General features: G+C 46.2%; 2 protein-coding genes across 2 annotated transcripts in view; one reads left to right on the top strand and one right to left on the bottom strand.

The window, feature by feature from the left end:
* LOC106574926 (propionyl-CoA carboxylase alpha chain, mitochondrial) overlaps positions 1–3,891 on the top strand; it is a 57,310-nt gene extending 53,419 nt beyond the window's left edge. Inside the window, exon 21 of the mRNA XM_045698364.1 lies at positions 2,690–3,891. Coding sequence (XP_045554320.1) covers positions 2,690–2,758 — 69 coding nt within the window. The 3' untranslated portion in view covers positions 2,759–3,891. The remainder of the gene's footprint in view (positions 1–2,689) is intronic.
* An 11,467-nt stretch (positions 3,892–15,358) lies between these two features.
* The window catches only part of LOC106595267 (E3 ubiquitin-protein ligase MARCHF4), a 10,839-nt gene continuing 5,521 nt past the window's right edge, over positions 15,359–20,676 (bottom strand). Inside the window, exons 2-4 of the mRNA XM_045698363.1 lie at positions 17,782–17,937; positions 17,396–17,588; positions 15,359–17,058 (exon numbers count right to left, since the gene is read on the bottom strand). Of these exons, the coding sequence (XP_045554319.1) occupies positions 16,979–17,058; positions 17,396–17,588; positions 17,782–17,937 (429 nt within the window). The 3' untranslated portion in view covers positions 15,359–16,978. The remainder of the gene's footprint in view (positions 17,059–17,395; positions 17,589–17,781; positions 17,938–20,676) is intronic.

The following is a 20,676-nucleotide window of genomic DNA, read 5'->3' as shown; positions in this document are numbered from 1 at the left end:
ACTACTACATTACCACACACTACTACATTACTACACACTATTACATTACTACACACTACTACATTACTACACACTACTACATTACCACACACACTACATTACTACACACACTACATTACTACACACTACTACATTACTACACACTACTACATTACTACACACTACTACATTACCACACACACTACATTACTACACACTACTACATTACTACACACTACTACATTACTACACACTACTACATTACCACACACACTACATTACTACACACTACTACATTACTACAAACTACTACATTACCACACACACTACATTACTACACACTACTACATTACCACACACACTACATTACTACACACTACTACATTACTACACACTACTACATTACTACACACACTACTACATTACTACACACACTACTACATTACTACACACACTACTACATTACTACACACACTACTACATTACTACACACACTACTACATTACTACACACTACTACATTACTACACACTACTACATTACCACACACACTACATTACTACACACTACTACATTACCACACACACTACATTACTACACACTACTACATTACTACACACTACTACATTACCACACACTACTACATTACTACACACACTACTACATTACTACACACACTACTACATTACTACACACACACACTACATTACTACACACACACACTACATTACTACACACTACTACATTACACACACACTACTACATTACTACACACACTACTACATTACTACACATTACTACACACACTACTACATTACTACACACACTACTACATTACTACACACACTACTACATTACTACACACTACTACATTACCACACACACTACATTACTACACACTACTACATTACTACACACTACTACATTACCACACACACTACATTACTACACACTACTACATTACCACACACACTACATTACTACACACTACTACATTACTACACACTACTACATTACCACACACTACTACATTACTACACACACTACTACATTACTACACACACTACTACATTACTACACACACTACTACATTACTACACACACTACTACATTACTACACACACTACTACATTACTACACACACACACTACATTACTACACACTACTACATTATCACACACACCACTACATTACTACACACGACTACATTATCACACAATTACTACATTACTACACACTACTACATTACTACACACACTACTACATTACTACACACACTACTACATTACTACACACTACTACATTACCACACACACTACATTACCACACACACTACTACATTACTACACACTACTACATTACCACACACACTACATTACTACACACTACTACATTACCACACACACTACATTACTACACACTACTACATTACTACACACTACTACATTACCACACTACTACATTACTACACACACACACTACATTACTACACACTACTACATTATCACACACACCACTACATTACTACACATGACTACATTATCACACAATTACTACATTACTACACACTACTACATTACTACACACACTACTACATTACTACACACACTACTACATTACTACACACTACTACATTACTACACACTACTACATTACCACACACACTACATTACCACACACACTACTACATTACTACACACTACTACATTACCACACACACTACATTACTACACACTACTACATTACCACACACACTACATTACTACACACTACTACATTACTACACACTACTACATTACCACACTACTACATTACTACACACACTACTACATTACTACACACACTACTACATTACTACACACACTACTACATTACTACACACACTACTACATTACTACACACTACTACATTACTTCACACACACTACATTACTACACACTACTACATTATCACACACACCACTACATTACTACACACACTACATTATCACACAATTACTACATTACTACACACTACTACATTACCACACACACTACTACATTACTACACACTACTACATTACTACACACCACTACATTACTATACACCACTACATTACTACACACTACTACATTACTACACACACTACTACACACACACTACTACATTACCACACACACCACTACATTACTACACACTACTTACTACATTACCACACACACTACTACATTACTACACACACTACTACATTACCATTCACACCACTGCATTACTACACACTACAACATTATCACACACACTAAAACATTATCACACACACTACTACATTACTACACACACTTCTACATTACTACACACACTACTACATTACTACACACACTACTACATTACTACACACACTACTACATTACTACACACCACTACATTACTACACACCACTACATTACTACACACCACTACATTACCACACACACCACTACATTACTACACACTACTACATTATCACACACACTACTACATTATCACACACACTACTGCATTACCACACACACTACTGCATTACCACACACACTACTGCATTACCACACACACTACTACATTATCACACACACTGCTACATTACCACACACACTGCTACATTATCACACACACACTGAATTACTTTCCTCTACACATCACCAGTCAGACGGCTAGTTTCTATGACAATTGACCTTTCTGTTGTTCCCTCCCAGGTGAAGAGTGTCCACTGTAAAGCAGGAGAGACGGTTGGAGAGGGAGACCTTCTGGTCCAACTAGAGTAGGATCTAACCTACGACCTCTAACCTCTGCCCTCCCACCTCTGACCTCGCTCGCCAGGGATTGGCTTCCAAGTCCGGTTGAAGGAATTCTGGGACAAAGGAATGAACAGGATACTAGTAGACTAGATGGACTGTTCCCCAGTCTGTCCTTGTTGTTTTGTTCTGGTGTTTTGGTCTTCCTGTGGTACTAGTAGGCTACTCTCTCCAGTATTGGCTTCTGGGATTCGCTCATTCTAGGAATTTTCCACACAAAAACTCAAAAACAAGATGGACGCTGTGGACCTGTTTTAGTGCCTTCAGCCTCTGAAAGGAGGATTGTCCTGTTAAATATGATCAATACTGTATATATCACTTAGCATCATGTCACTAATCATGTGTAATGTACTTCCTCACTAGCCTGGTCTCAGATCTGTTTGTGCCATCTTGCCAGGACATGTGGGACCAGGCTAGCGCCTCACATTTCAATGTAATGAAACACTTGTGTATCAGAGCGTAGAAACCTGGTTATAGTAAAACGCTACTCCCTTGGCTGGAGTTGTTTGCCTTTTTAAAGGATATCTCTCAACCCCAATTTCAGCCTTTGTCCAACCACTTGACATTGTAAAGAAAAAAATGCATTCAGGTGAGAAGTGGATAGGGGGACTTGCTCATAAATATTCATTTTGGGGGTGGGTAAATGTAGTTGTACCTCATCCCAACACTCTCTCACTGAAGTATACTTCCCAGAAGTCCACTGGCACGCTCTGATAATAAAATGATGTGCATCGCGAGCAAATACAGCTCTGGAAAGTTGGCTCACAGTTGTTATGTGCTGACTTCCTGACATCTATTGCCACTTGCAGTGTAAGTTAGAATCCCTTATTGGGGGGGGAATATTTGAAACGTGGACTCATATTTACTGCGGTATTGTGTTGGGAGGAAAGTGAAATCATCACCTTGTAAATGAAGGGGCTCAACTCAATCCAAACCTCATTGCAGTATTTACGCAGTATCTCTTTTTCCAATGGTCAAATGAACACAGACTGGTCTTGGGTACTGTATGAAAACCTACAACTACTATGCTTTCACTTTTCAGAATTAGAAGTGTGTGTGTGGTCACGTGATGAATATAGGAAATAAAGGATTTGAAGAATAAATCTATCTTCCCCAGTTGGGATTAGAACTCACAACCATTAAACTATGAGCCAACTGTAGCAGACTGCACCACCAATCAGTCAAGTTAACATGTGTAACGCCCTGGCCATAGAGAGGGGATTTTGTTCTTTATTTTGGTTAGGCCAGGGTGTTACATTGGGTGGGCGTTCTATGTTATTTTTCTAGGTTTTTTGTATTTCTTTGTTTTGGGCCATGTGTGGCTCCCAATCAGGCACAGCTGAAGTTCGTTCTTGTTGATTGGGAGTCACACATAAGGAGCATGTTTTTCCTTTGGGTTTTGTGGGTAATTGTATTTTCTATTTAGTTTTGTACCTAGCAGAACTGTAGGCTGTCGTTCATTTTCGTGTTTTTGTTTGAAGTGTTTCTATTAATTAAATATTGAATATGAACACATCCACCGCTGCGTATTGGTCCACCTTTTCCGACGATGACTTCTCTGTTTCATCTGATGACGAAGACGGCCGTTACAGAATTACCCACCAACAACGGACCAAGCAGCGGAGGAAGGAGAAGCGCCAGGAGAGGAGCGTTCAGGATTCGTGAACTTGGGAGGAAATCCTGGACGGGAAAGGACCATGGGCTCAAGCTGGGGATTATCGCCGCCCGCAGTGGGAGATCGAGGCGGCGAGAGCTGAGAGGCGCTGGTATGAGGAAAGGGAGCGCAGCAGACACGAGAGGCAGCCCCCCCCAAAAAATTGGGGGGGGGCACACGGGGAGATTGGCGGAGTCAGGCGGTAGACCTGAGCCAACTCCCCGTGCTTACCGGAAGCAGCGTGGTACTGGTAAGACACCTTGTTATGCTGTGGAGCGCACGGTGTCCCCAGTGCGTGTGCATAGCCCGGTGCGCTACATACCAGCCCCCCGCAAGTGCCATGCGAGTGCAGGCATCGAGCCAGGGCGGATGGTGCCAGCTCAGCGCGTCTGGTCTCCAGTGCGCCTCCTCGGTCCAGGTTATCCTGCGCCGGCGTTGCGTACTGTGTCTCCAGAGTGCTGGGAGGGTCCAGTTCGCCCAATGCCTGCTCTCCGCCCGTGCCGGGCCAAAGTGGGCATTCAGCCTGGAGTAAGCATGTTGAGCGTACATACCAGAACTCCAGTGCTCCCCCACAGCCCGGTTTATCCTGTGCCTCCTCCTCGGTCCAGGCCTCCAGTGGGTCTCCCCATCCTGGTCCGTCCTGTGCCTCCTCCTAGGTCCAGGCCACCAGTGGGTCTCCCCATCCTGGTCCGTCCTGTGCCTCCTCCTAGGTCCAGGCCACCAGTGGGTCTCCCCATCCTGGTCCGTCCTGTGCCTCCTCCTAGGTCCAGGCCTCCAGTGGGTCTCCCCATCCTGGTCTGTCCTGTGCCTCCTCCTAGGACCAGGCCACCAGTGGGTCTCCCCATCCTGGTCCGTCCTGTGCCACCTCCCAGGACTAGGCCTCCAGTGGGTCTCGCCAGTCCGGAGCTGCCCGCCAGTCAGGAGCCGCCAGAGACGCCCGCCAGTCAGGAGCCGCCCGCCTGTCCGGAGCCGCCAGAGCCGCCCGCCTGTCCGGAGCCGCCAGAGCCGCCCGCCTGTCCGGAGCCGCCAGAGCCGCCCGCCTGTCCGGAGCCGCCAGAGCAGTCAGAGCCTACGCCTAGGGCCAGGCCTCTAACATGTCTCCTTAGCCTGGTGAATCCTGGGTCAGTGCCGCCCGGGACGCCCGCCAGCCGGGCGCAGCCAGTCCGCCGCCCGCCAGCCGGGCGCAGCCATCGCCGCCCGCCAGCCGGGCGCAGCCATCGCCGCCCGCCAGCCGGGCGCAGCCATCGTCGCCCGCCAGCCGGGCGCAGCCAGGTCGCCCGCCAGCCGGGCGCAGCCATCGCCGCCCGCCAGCCGGGCGCAGCCATCGCCGCCCGCCAGCCGGGCGCAGCCATCGCCGCCCGCCAGCCGGGCGCAGCCATCGCCGCCCTCCAGCCGGGCGCAGCCATCGCCGCCCGCCAGCCGGGTGCAACCAGGGTCGCCCGCCAGCCGGGCGCAGTCAGGGTCGCCAACCAGACTTTCGGCGCGGGCAGGTGCGCCACCTAAGAGGGCGACGCCGAGGGTGGAGCAGTGGCCACGTCCCGCACCTGAGCCACCGCCGTAGGAAGGCCCACCTGGACCCTCCCCTTCAGTGTCAGGTTTTGCGGCCGGAGTCCGCACCTTGGGGGGGGGTACTGTAACGCCCTGGCCATAGAGAGGGGTTTTTGGTTCTTTATTTTGGTTAGGCCAGGGTGTTACATTGGGTGGGCGTTCTATGTTCTTTTTCTAGGTTTTTTGTATTTCTTTGTTTTGGGCCGTGTGTGGCTCCCAATCAGGCACAGCTGAAGTTCGTTGTTGTTGATTGGGAGTCACACATAAGGAGCATGTTTTTCCTTTGGGTTTTGTGGGTAATTGTATTTTCTGTTTTAGTTTTGTACCTAGCAGAACTGTAGGCTGTCGTTCATTTTCGTGTTTTGTTTGAAGTGTTTCTATTAATTAAATATTGAATATGAACACATCCTCCGCTGCGTATTGGTCCACCTTTTCCGACAATGACTTCTCTGTTTCATCTGACGACGAAGACAGCCGTTACAACATGACCACTGTCATCTATTTCTTGTTACGATGGATGTAGCTACGAATACAGTTGAAGTCGGAAGTTTACATACACCTTAGCCAAATACATTATAACTCAGTTTTTCACAATTCTTGACATTTAATCCTAGTAAAAAATCCCTGTTTTAGGTCAGTTAGGATCACCACTTTATTTTAAGAATGTGAGATGTCAGAATAATAGTAGAGAGAGTGATTTATTTCAGCTTTTATTTCTTTCATCACATTCCTAGTGGGTCAGAAGTTTACATACACTCAATTAGTATTTGGTAGCATTGCCTTTAAATTGTTTAACTTGGGTCAAACGCTTCAGGTAGCCTTCCACAAGCTTCCCACAATAAGTTGGGTGAATTTTGGCCCATTCCTCCTGACAGAGCTGGTGTAACTGAGTCAGGTTTGTAGGCCTCCTTGCTCGCACAAGCTTTTTCAGTTCTGCCCACAAATGTTCTATTGGATTGAGGTCAGGGCTTTGTGATGGCCACTCCAATACCTTGACTTTGTTGTCCTTAAGCCATTTTGCCACAACTTTGGAAGTTTGCTTGGGGTCATTGTCCATTTGGAAGACCCATTTGCGACCAAGCTTTAACTTCCTGACTGATGTCTGAAGATGTTGCTTCAATATATCCACATAATTTTCCTCCCTCATGATGCCATCCATTTTGTGAATTGCACCAGTCCCTCCTGCAGCAAAACACCCCCACAACATGATGCTGCCACCACCGTGCTTCATGGTTGGGATGGTGTTCTTCGGCTTGCAAGCGTCCCCCTCCAAACATAACAATGCTCATTATGGCCAAACAGTTCTATTTTTGTTTCATCAGACCAGAGGACATTTCTCCAAAAAGTACGATCTTTGTCCCCATGTGCAGTTGCAAACCGTAGTCTGGCTTTTTTATGCAGGTTTTGGAGCAGTGGCTTCTTCCTTGCTGAGCGGCCTTTCAGGTTATGTCGATATAGGACTCGTTTTACTGTGGATATCGATACTTTTGTACCTGTTTCCTCCAGCATCTTCACAAGGTCCTTTGCTGTTGTTCTGGGATTGATTAGCACTTTTCGCACCAAAGTACGTTCATCTCTAGGAGACAGAATGCGTCTCCTTCCTGAGCGGTATGACGGCTGTGTGGTCCCATGGTGTTTATACTTGCGTACTATTGTTTGTACAGATGAACGTGGTACCTTCAGGTGTTTGGAAATTGGTCCCAAGGATGAACCAGACTTGCGGAGGTCTACAATTGTTTTTCTGAGGTCTTGGCTGATTTCTTTTGATTTCCCATGATGTCAAGCAAAGAGGCACTGAGTTTGAAGGTAGGCCTTGAAATACATCCACAGGTACACCTCCAATTGACTCAAATGATGTCAATTAGCCTAACAGAAGCTTCTAAAGCCATGACATCATTTTGTGGAATTTTCCAAGCTGTTTAAAGGCACAGTCAACTTAGTGTATGTTAAGTTCTGACCCACTGGAATTGTGATACAGTGAATTGTAAGTGAAATAATCTGTCTGTAAACAATTGTTGGAAAAATTACTAGTGCCATGCACAAAGTAGATGTCCTAATCGACTTTTCAAAACTATAGTTTGTTAATAAGAAATGTGTGGAGTGGTTGAAAAACTAGTTTTAATGACTCCAACCTCAGTGTATGTAAACTTCTTACTTCAACTGTATCTACGTATAATTGTTATTTTTTCTTGGTAAACCAGATTGATGTGTATGAAACGGTAAGATAAAACGTTGAATTTGGTCATATGCGGGTATGTGCCTTTACTGCCTTTTGTATGTTGTGTAACGTCAGTGTTCAAGGAAGCATCATGCTAAATATATTGGCACACTCCACAACCTGCATCTAGAAGGGAGTGGATTTCATACTGAACCCCTCCCTTTGATGACGTGGGGGGGCCTCTACATCACCAATTCAATGGTAGGGTTGAACCACTAGGGACAAGGAGCTAGATTTAATACTAAAACACCTGAATATATCACTTTTGCAACAAACTGTCAAAATGAAGACCAGGATTGACGTGCTTCACTATAACTAAGCCTAAAATATCCTGTTTTTTGTCTTGAAAGTTACTCTTTAAATACTGTAGGGACTGGTAGAGGGGCTGGACGTACTGTAGGGACTGGTAGAGGGGTTGGACGTACTGTGGGGACTGGTAGAGGGGTTGGACGTCCTGTGGGGACTGGTAGAGGGGTTGGACGTACTGTGGGGACTGGTAGAGGGGCTGGACGTACTGGTAGAGGGGTTGGACGTCCTGTGGGGACTGGTAGAGGGGCTGGACGTCCTGTGGGGACTGGTAGAGGGGCTGGACGTCCTGTGGGGACTGGTAGAGGGGCTGGACGTCCTGTGGGGACTGGTAGAGGGGCTGGACGTCCTGTGGGGACTGGTAGAGGGGCTGGACGTCCTGTGGGGACTGGTAGAGGGGCTGGACGTCCTGTGGGGACTGGTAGAGGGGCTGGACGTCCTGTGGGGACTGGTAGAGGGGCTGGACGTCCTGTGGGGACTGGTAGAGGGGCTGGACGTCCTGTGGGGACTGGTAGAGGGGCTGGACGTCCTGTGGGGACTGGTAGAGGGGCTGGACGTCCTGTGGGGACTGGTAGAGGGGCTGGACGTCCTGTGGGGACTGGTAGAGGGGCTGGACGTCCTGTGGGGACTGGTAGAGGGGCTGGACAACCTGTGGGGACTGGTAGAGGGGCTCGACGTATCGATCTCTCTCCCCACACACTCACTCTCCCTCATACACCCCAGTGGACCTTATAGATCGGTTTGGGTTCTATATTGCCTGTGCTATGTCCCAAATGCACTCTATGGGCCCTGGTCAAAAGTAGTGCACTTCATAGGATGCTGCATGTACTGTAATGGTGAAAACCCTGGGGTTCCTCTATCATTACCCAGGGGTTCCTCTATTTCCACACAGGACCAGAACAGGACCGATGGTTCTGTAACATCATCATTACCCAGGGGTTCCTCTATTTCCACACAGGACCAGAACAGGACCGATGGTTCTGTAACATCATCATTACCCAGGGGTTCCTCTATTTCCACACAGGACCAGAACAGGACCGATGGTTCTGTAACATCATCATTACCCAGGGGTTCCTCTAGAGGAAAGCCTACCTATTAAATATCCTGTGCATTGTGTCGCCTGTAGAGACTTGATTGCTTTAGAGTGTAAAATGTGTATTTTATCTGATTTACCTAGCCTGAGTCCCAGATGTGTTTTGTGCTGTAAAGCCAACTCCTATTGGCGTCATGTGTAGTTGACTAAACAGATCTGGGACTCAGTCTCCTCCTGTTGAAGGCAGAAGAGCTTGAGACGGCCCTGGCCCAAAGTAGTCCACTATATATGGAGTAGATTGGCTGCTTGGTGTCAAAGTTCAAAGATCAGGACTCGTAGTACAGCAGAGCTCTGAATGAGACGCCAGGCTTTAAGGAATGTAGACTTACACCTCTAAATCATGATGTGTTTGTACTTGTTTTTTGGAGCTCATTTTGTAATAAAAGAGAGATGATTGGAACGATGTTGAACTACACGGTCTGACTCAGATGTACCCAAGCTGAACCACAGAATCATATTCCTTGTTTTATATATCAACAGTTTTCTTGAACATATTTATACTAATCATAAACAGAATGTGTCCCCATGGAACAGTGTATTCACTGACTGAAGGCACGTGGTGTCCTTTTTACAGAGCACTGTGGTTGGCTTAACTCAGGGGTCAGGTAGGGGCTGGGGGTCATCGTCATGGTTACCAGATGCACACTGTTTTGATTGGAGGTACTTCACTCAGAACCAAAAACATCACGAAGCATCTGAAAAGCAGTCTCTTAGCTCGTTATGTTCCATTCAAACAACACCCTCTGCTGCTCTTCAGTTTTCACTCAAACAACACCCTCTGCTGCTCTTCAGTTTTCACTCAAACACCCTCTGCTGCTCTTCAGTTTTCACTCAAACACCCTCTGCTGCTCTTCAGTTTTCACTCAAACACCCTCTGCTGCTCTTCAGTTTTCACTCAAACAACACCCTCTGCTGCTCTTCAGTTTTCACTCAAGCAACACCCTCTGCTGCTCTTCAGTTTTCACTCAAACAACACCCTCTACTGCTCTTCAGTTTTCACTCAAACAACACCCTCTGCTGCTCTTCAGTTTTCACTCAAACAACACCCTCTGCTGCTCTTCAGTTTTCACTCAAACAACACCCTCTGCTGCTCTTCAGTTTTCACTCAAACAACACCCTCTGCTGCTCTTCAGTTTTCACTCAAACACCCTCTGCTGCTCTTCAGTTTTCACTCAAACACCCTCTGCTGCTCTTCAGTTTTCACTCAAGCAACACCCTCTGCTGCTCTTCAGTTTTCACTCAAACAACACCCTCTGCTGCTCTTCAGTTTTCACTCAAACAACACCCTCTGCTGCTCTTCAGTTTTCACTCAAACAACACCCTCTGCTGCTCTTCAGTTTTCACTCAAACACCCTCTGCTGCTCTTCAGTTTTCACTCAAACAACACCCTCTGCTGCTCTTCAGTTTTCACTCAAACAACACCCTCTGCTGCTCTTCAGTTTTCACTCAAACAACACCCTCTGCTGCTCTTCAGTTTTCACTCAAGCAACACCCTCTGCTGCTCTTCAGTTTTCACTCAAACAACACCCTCTGCTGCTCTTCAGTTTTCACTCAAGCAACACCCTCTGCTGCTCTTCAGTTTTCACTCAGGCTACTTGCTGCAGTCCATGTCACACATGAAACCCTTTTACTGCCATCGGTGGTGTTATCAAAGATCATATGGATTCACTTCTCATAGAGATGCCAACCTGTACTAAGATGGATGGACCCGACAGAAGAGACAGGTTTTGAGTTAAATCCATTTCAACCTGTACTAAGATGGATGGACCTGACAGAAGAGACAGGTTTTGAGTTAAATCCATTTCAACCTGTACTAAGATGGATGGACCTGACAGAAGAGACAGGTTTTGAGTTAAATCCATTTCAACCTGTACTAAGATGGATGGACCTGACAGAAGAGACAGGTTTTGAGTTAAATCCATTTCAACCTGTACTAAGATGGATGGACCTGACAGAAGAGACAGGTTTTGAGTTAAATCCATTTCAACCGGCTCACTGTGTTCTACTAGAGACACATCATGATTTAACCTTTGTGTTTCTTATGCTGGGAAGATGTAAAGCTGTAAATAAATTACTCTGGGAAGATATAAAGCTGTATATAAATTACTCTGGGGAGACGTAAAGCTGTATATAAACTACTCTGGGGAGACTTAATTTCCTCAGATTTATCCTTCGGAGAGGAGATACTTTATTCTGGGTAAAGCTGTATATAAATTACTCTGGGAGACGTAAAGCTGTAAATAAATTACTCTGGGGAGACGTAAAGCTGTATATAAATTACTCTGGGGAGACGTAAAGCTGTATATGAATTACTCTGGGAAGATGTAAAGCTGTATATAAATTACTCTGGGGAGACGTAAAGCTGTATATAAATTACTCTGGGAAGACGTAAAGCTGTATATAAATTACTCTGGGGAGACGTAAAGCTGTATATAAATTACTCTGGGAGACGTAAAGCTGTATATAAATTACTCTGGGGAGACGTAAAGCTGTATATAAATTACTCTGGGGAGACGTAAAGCTGTATATAAATTACTCTGGGGAGACGTAAAGCTGTATATAAATTACTCTGGGGAGACGTAAAGCTGTATATAAATTACTCTGGGGAGACGTAAAGCTGTATATAAATTACTCTGGGGAGACGTAAAGCTGTATATAAATTACTCTGGGGAGACGTAAAGCTGTATATAAATTACTCTGGGGAGACGTAAAGCTGTATATAAATTACTCTGGGGAGACGTAAAGCTGTATATAAATTACTCTGGGGAGACGTAAAGCTGTATATAAATTACTCTGGGGAGACGTAAAGCTGTATATAAATTACTCTGGGGAGACGTAAAGCTGTATATAAATTACTCTGGGGAGACGTAAAGCTGTATATAAATTACTCTGGGGAGACGTAAAGCTGTATATAAACTACTCTGGGGAGACGTAAAGCTGTAAATAAATTACTCTGGGAAGACGTAAAGCTGTATATAAATTACTCTGGGGAGACGTAAAGCTGTATATAAATTACTCTGGGGAGACGTAAAGCTGTATATAAACTACTCTGGGGAGACGTAAAGCTGTATATAAATTACTCTGGGGAGACGTAAAGCTGTATATAAATTACTCTGGGGAGACGTAAAGCTGTATATAAATTACTCTGGGAAGACGTAAAGCTGTATATAAATTACTCTGGGGAGACGTAAAGCTGTATATAAACTACTCTGGGGAGACGTAAAGCTGTATATAAATTACTCTGGGGAGACGTAAAGCTGTATATAAATTACTCTGGGGAGACGTAAAGCTGTATATAAATTACTCTGGGGAGACGTAAAGCTGTATATAAATTACTCTGGGGAGACGTAAAGCTGTATATAAACTACTCTGGGGAGACGTAAAGCTGTATATAAATTACTCTGGGAGACGTAAAGCTGTATATAAATTACTCTGGGGAGACGTAAAGCTGTATATAAATTACTCTGGGGAGACGTAAAGCTGTATATAAACTACTCTGGGGAGACGTAAAGCTGTATATAAATTACTCTGGGGAGACGTAAAGCTGTATATAAATTACTCTGGGGAGACGTAAAGCTGTATATAAACTACTCTGGGGAGACGTAAAGCTGTATATAAATTACTCTGGGGAGACGTAAAGCTGTATATAAACTACTCTGGGGAGACGTAAAGCTGTATATAAATTACTCTGGGGAGACGTAAAGCTGTATATAAATTACTCTGGGAGACGTAAAGCTGTATATAAATTACTCTGGGGAGACGTAAAGCTGTATATAAATTACTCTGGGGAGACGTAAAGCTGTATATAAATTACTCTGGGGAGACGTAAAGCTGTATATAAATTACTCTGGGGAGACTTAAAGCTGTATATAAATTACTCTGGGGAGACGTAAAGCTGTATATAAATTACTCTGGGAGACGTAAAGCTGTATATAAATTACTCTGGGGAGACGTAAAGCTGTATATAAATTACTCTGGGGAGACGTAAAGCTGTATATAAATTACTCTGGGGAGACGTAAAGCTGTATATAAATTACTCTGGGGAGACGTAAAGCTGTATATAAATTACTCTGGGAGACGTAAAGCTGTATATAAATTACTCTGGGGAGACGTAAAGCTGTATATAAATTACTCTGGGGAGACGTAAAGCTGTATATAAATTACTCTGGGGAGACGTAAAGCTGTATATAAACTACTCTGGGGAGACGTAAAGCTGTAAATAAATTACTCTTTGGAAGACGTAAAGCTGTATATAAATTACTCTGGGGAGACGTAAAGCTGTATATAAATTACTCTGGGGAGACGTAAAGCTGTATATAAATTACTCTGGGGAGACGTAAAGCTGTATATAAATTACTCTGGGAGACGTAAAGCTGTATATAAATTACTCTGGGGAGACGTAAAGCTGTATATAAATTACTCTGGGGAGACGTAAAGCTGTATATAAATTACTCTGGGAGACGTAAAGCTGTATATAAACTACTCTGGGGAGACGTAAAGCTGTATATAAACTACTCTGGGGGGACGTAAAGCTGTATATAAATTACTCTGGGGAGACGTAAAGCTGTATATAAATTACTCTGGGGAGACGTAAAGCTGTATATAAATTACTCTGGGGAGACTTAAAGCTGTATATAAATTACTCTGGGGAGACGTAAAGCTGTATATAAATTACTCTGGGGAGACGTAAAGCTGTATATAAATTACTCTGGGGAGACGTAAAGCTGTATATAAATTACTCTGGGGAGACTTAATTTCCTCAGATTTATCCTTCGGAGAGGAGAGGAGAGGAGATACTTTATTCTGGGTAAAGCTGTATATAAATTACTCTGGGGAGACGTAAAGCTGTCTGTGATGCCTCTGCCATGTCTCATAGTTGACAGGAAGGAATCATATTCCAATATGAATAATTCAACTGTTAATGCGTTACCACATACTTTAGGCTACTCCAAACTAACCTCGGGTCAGTGGCGTACTATTCAAGCTCTTCAGAAGGAGACTGCTTGTGTTTTGTATTGAAACTTCATCTCAGGCTGCATCCCAAATAGCAACCGGTTCCCTGTACAGTCCACTAGTTTTGACCAGGTCCCATCGGGTTCTGGTCAAAAGTAGTGCACCATGTAGGGAATAGGGTGCCATTTGGGATGTAGACTGAATTGTCATTGTGAACAGCTAATGGAAGAAGGTATTAGTGTTATGGACTGTCACTGTACTGAACTGTGCTCCTGTCTGTCATCATAGTAATTAGAAACGTCTATTTATCCTGACTGTGAGGACTGCAGCTTCCTGACAGGAGTGTTGCTCCAGGCTAGACAGTAGATCACATCAGATCAGTGCCATCTATCACAGCCCCCTCCAAGCAGAGTCCTATATATGGAGAGAAATGGCTCTGCCTCACACATCCTTCCTGCTACATCAGACCACAACACACAGATCTGGAAATCTCCTTTTATTACATCAAGGCTGTCAAAACACAGGAAACTGGCAAATCTCTCTCTCTCTCTCTCTCTCTCTCTCTCTCTCTCTCTCTCTCTCTCGCCCTCCGCCTCTCCATCCTCACCCCCTGTTCATCCTCCCCCCCCCTCACCCACACTCTCCCTCTCGCTCCTTCTGTCCCAGGCAGCATTGAGTAACTTCATGTAAATCTCTGTGAAGCAGCAGTAACATCTCCCAGTCCTCCATTCAAACTCCCAAAACGAGGTCACACAGCTCTCTCTCTCTTATGTCTGTCTCTCTCGTTGTTGTAACGTAACAGTTGAAGCCTCAGACCGTAGTGACTCTCATGACCAGCTCCCGGCTGCTGTTGCTGGGCTGTGGAGGCTGGGGTTGGACTTGAGTGGGCCGGGGCCCCTGCTGCGTTGTCCAGAGGTGCTGGGTGAGCAGGTGGAGGATGTTGTACGCACAGTGGTGGTCCGGCAGGGATGGTGGCCCCCCGTTGCTCTGCTCCGACATTGAGTCCTGTGTCGTCACCGTCGTCAGGCTGGCGGTTGTGGTCGTGGCCACGGTGTAGCCAGGCGCGGAGGCGGCCACCGCGGCCATGAGGGAGGAGGTGGAGGGGGAGACCAAGTCATCCCCCGGCTCTGCCCCGGGAGGAGCACTCGTCCTGGGGTTGGGCAGGGCCAAGTGCCTGGGCGTGAGCCTGGATTTGTGGTGGTCCTCAGTGTCTTTGATCTTGTCGTAGTTGAGCACCTTCCACTGCTGGTTCACTGCCTGCCAGCGGTTAAAGATCCTGAACACTGAGGGGCCTTCATGGACGATCACTGCTGGTTCACTGCCTGCCAGCGGTTAAAGATCCTGAACACTGAGGGGCCTTCATGGACGATCACTGCTGGTTCACTGCCTGCCAGCGGTTAAAGATCCTGAACACCGAGGGGCCTTCATGGACGATCAGCGCTGGTTCACTGCCTGCCAGCGGTTAAAGATCCTGAACACCGAGGGGCCTTCATGGACGATCACTGCTGGTTCACTGCCTGCCAGCGGTTAAAGATCCTGAACACCGAGGGGCCTTCATGGACGATCAGCGCTGGTTCACTGCCTGCCAGCGGTTAAAGATCCTGAACACCGAGGGGCCTTCATGGACGATCAGCGCTGGTTCACTGCCTGCCAGCGGTTAAAGATCCTGAACACCGAGGGGCCTTCATGGACGATCAGCGCTGGTTCACTGCCTGCCAGCGGTTAAAGATCCTGAACACCGAGGGGCCTTCATGGACGATCACTGCTGGTTCACTGCCTGCCAGCGGTTAAAGATCCTGAACACCGAGGGGCCTTCATGGACGATCAGTGCTGGTTCACTGCCTGCCAGCGGTTAAAGATCCTGAACACTGAGGGGCCTTCATGGACGATCACTGCTGGTTCACTGCCTGCCAGCGGTTAAAGATCCTGAACACCGAGGGGCCTTCATGGACGATCACTGCTGGTTCACTGCCTGCCAGCGGTTAAAGATCCTGAACACCGAGGGGCCTTCATGGACGATCAGCGCTTGAGGCTGGGGTTCACTGCCTGCCAGCGGTTAAAGATCCTGAACACCGAGGGGCCTTCATGGACGATCAGCGCTGGTTCACTGCCTGCCAGCGGTTAAAGATCCTGAACACCGAGGGGCCTTCATGGACGATCAGCGCTGGTTCACTGCCTGCCAGCGGTTAAAGATCCTGAACACCGAGGGGCCTTCATGGACGATCAGCGCTGGTTCACTGCCTGCCAGCGGTTAAAGATCCTGAACACTGAGGGGCCTTCATGGACGATCAGTGCTGGTTCACTGCCTGCCAGCGGTTAAAGATCCTGAACACCGAGGGGCCTTCATGGACGATCAGCGCTGGTTCACTGCCTGCCAGCGGTTAAAGATCCTGAACACTGAGGGGCCTTCATGGACGATCAGCGCTTGAGGCTGGGGTTCACTGCCTGCCAGCGGTTAAAGATCCTGAACACCGAGGGGCCTTCATGGACGATCAGCGCTTGAACGAGAGAAGAAGAGGGGGAGGTTGTCAGTTACACATGAATACATCCTGAATCCAACATGCGTTGGTAATGTTCATAGATCACACAGGGAGTCCTCCAGAGCTCTGTCTGTGGAGTCATATGTCCCTCCTCAAGTGTCCTGATTGGACAAGAGGGAATGGAGGACAGGAAGAGGGGAGGAGGGAGGTGTATTCCATAGGGGACTACGTTGCAAACAAGTAGAATTGCTTTATCGTGTTTCCCCTGGGTTGTGTATCTTTTCCCCCCAATAAATCAATCAAGGAAGAAAGAAAGAAGAAGAGTAAGAGGAGTTCCTCTGTGTGCCGGCCTCACCGATGCAGACGAGGTCCATGAATCCGTACATGGCGTAGCAGATCTGGAAGAGCAGGTCCTGGCGCTGCCACTTGGCCGAGGGGCTGAGGGAGGACCACACCAGCCAGGAGATAGAGGACATGAGGAACAGGCTGCCCAGCACGGCCGCAGCGATCTGGACCTTCTCTATCACGGTCAGAGAGATGGCCTGCCACTGGGGGGAGAGAGAGAGAGAGTACATCATCATCCCATACTATTCATACACACTATACACTAGTATTAACCCCTCTCTCTCTCTGCAGTGCTGTGTGATATGCACCCAGTTAGAGCTCTCCTCTTCATCCCCTAAAACCCTCCCCCTTCACTCAAGTCCAAGAGCTGGTGAGTCCCATCACAGCTGTCCCTACCTGGAGTGGGTTATTGGTGCTGATGGCTACCACGTGGTACTTGTAGTAGCAGAGCTCACAGCTCCAGGAGCCCCTCTCACTGATCCACTTGATGAGGCAGGGCTCATGGGTACAGCGGACCGACCCACTGCAGCGACACGGGCTCAGCAGCTCCCCCTGTGGGACACAAAGGAAAATGCTGCTATTGGTTTGTCTTACAGTGAGCCAGCTGAGTGTCGGCCAGGGTGCTGACCAATGATTTATATATACGCTGGATGACTGATAGGGGGCGCTGTGTTGAAGCCATCGCCCCTCCATCTTGACACTCCTACACCGGTGTCAAAAATATTTTGGAAGCTAAAGAAATGCATTTATTAATGTCTACATTTGTTTTTGTTTTTGCCACGTTTATTCTATTACAGACACCTTAATGCAATCTTTTAAATGTTATTATGTGAGCTAAACAATTTTTTTTATATAAAAACATTTTCCTTAAAGTATATATTTTTTACATTACTAATGTTACTGTCCACACTAAAACAAAAAATACTTAAATACATGTAATTTTGTCCTTGAAACATTTCATTGAAATACTGTAGAATTCCATTCATTCCTATGGGGAGTACCAATATGGCCGACACATGGCTTCAAAGCCTCTCATTGGCCAATACATAGCATCAGCAATCCAGGGTTTATATACATAATTGGTGCTGCCACAGGGTTAATCTGGCATCCTATTCTCTATATAGTGCATCACCAGTAACGTGCCCTTCAGCTCTGCACCTACATGTCCTCACTGACTCTGTGTATCTGTCAGAATGTGGATTCTACAGAGTGTTTCCTCCAGACAGATAGACAGCTCTGTGGTTTCTGCTTTCTTACCTCCCACAGCTCATGTCATCTGTTTCAACAGAGACCTCCTCAGAGATGAATCCTTAACACTCTTATCTTGTTATGTGTGAAAGTTTGTGTGTGTAGTGCGTGTGTGTGAGCGTGAGCGTGTGTGTGAGCGTGTGTGATTCTCACATCAGTGCGTTCTACCGTGAACTTGTCATTTATAATCGTCTCAGAGAGAGTGATAGAGATTTATCAGCTCAGTGAGAGAGAGTGAGATGACACATTGTGTGACACTCATTAAAAAGCGTATTTTTATCATCAGTATTACCAATATAATGTATTTATTCTGGTTCCAGACATCTCACAGCTACCATGGTTATCATGACCAGGCCACATCCTCTCTGGTTCCAGACATCTCACAGCTACCATGGTTATCATGACCAGGCCACGTCCTCTCTGGTTCCAGACATCTCACAGCTACCATGGTTATCATGACCAGGCCACGTCCTCTCTGGTTCCAGACATCTCACAGCTACCATGGTTATCATGACCAGGCCACGTCCTCTCTGGTTCCAGACATCTCACAGCTACCATGGTTATCATGACCAGGCCACGTCCTCTCTGGTTCCAGACATCTCACAGCTACCATGGTTATCATGACCAGGCCACGTCCTCTCTGGTTCCAGACATCTCACAGCTACCATGGTTATCATGACCAGGCCACGTCCTCTCTGGTTAGTGCTCTGGTCAGATGAATCCAGCAGTGATGATGCCTTGAATCTGCCAGGCATACCGTATCCAGGCTCAAATGTTATTTTTCCTAAGAACCATGCAACCACTTTTATTAGAGAGACACAGAGAGAGAACCATGCAACCACTTTTATTAGAGAGACGACACAGAGAGACACAGAGAGAGAACCATGCAACCACTTTTATTAGAGAGAGACACAGAGAGACACAGAGACACAGAGAGAGAGACACACAGAGAGAACCATGCAACCACTTTTATTAGAGAGAGACACAGAGAGAACCATGCAACCACTTTTATTAGAGAGAAACACAGAGAGAGAGACACACAGAGAGACACAGAGAGAGAGACACACAGAGACACAGAGAGAGACACACACACACACACACACACACACACAGAGAGACACACAGAGAGAGAGACACAGAGACACAGAGAGAGACACAGAGAGAGAGACACAGAGACACAGAGAGAGACACAGAGAGAGACACAGAGAGAGAGAGAGACACAGAGAGAGACACAGAGAGAGACACACAGAGAGACACAGAGAGAGACACAGAGAGAGAGACACAGAGAGAGAGACACAGAGAGAGAGACACAGAGAGAGACACACAGAGAGAGACACACAGAGAGAGACACACACAGAGAGACACAGAGAGAGACACACACACAGAGAGAGAGACGCAGAGAGAGAGAGACGCAGAGAGAGAGAGACACAGAGAGAGAGACGCAGAGAGAGAGAACACAGAGAGAGACACAGAGAGACACACACAGAGAGAGAGAGACACAGAGAGAGAGACACAGAGAGACACAGAGAGACACACACACAGAGAGAGACACAGAGAGAGACACACAGAGAGAGAGACACAGAGACACAGAGAGAGAGACACAGAGACACAGAGAGAGACACAGAGAGAGAGACACAGAGACACAGAGAGAGACACAGAGAGAGACACAGAGAGAGACACAGAGAGAGAGACACAGAGACACAGACACAGAGAGAGAGACACAGAGAGAGAGACACAGAGACACAGAGACAGACAGAGAGAGACACAGAGAGAGATGAAACAGCCTTTCAAGAAGGTCATTCTCTTGCTTTCATGTTTCAGTTGTTAACACAAACACCCAGAAGAGCACTTTTCTAAAGCCAAACATCTATAATGACATCTCTCCTGTTCCTTTCTTCAGAGAGAGACAGGCAATTATCTACACTCAATTTCACACCATCTATGTAATACAAACAGGTGGATACTACACAATAAAGACATAGAAAAGCTGTCCCTGGCTGGCAGATAAATGTATGTGTACCCAGTGCAGCCTGCTGTCTGGTA

This window comes from Salmo salar, chromosome ssa16, assembly GCF_905237065.1.
Source record: "Salmo salar chromosome ssa16, Ssal_v3.1, whole genome shotgun sequence".
Lineage (NCBI taxonomy): Eukaryota > Metazoa > Chordata > Actinopteri > Salmoniformes > Salmonidae > Salmo > Salmo salar.
This window is presented reverse-complemented; position numbering and strand designations above follow the sequence as displayed.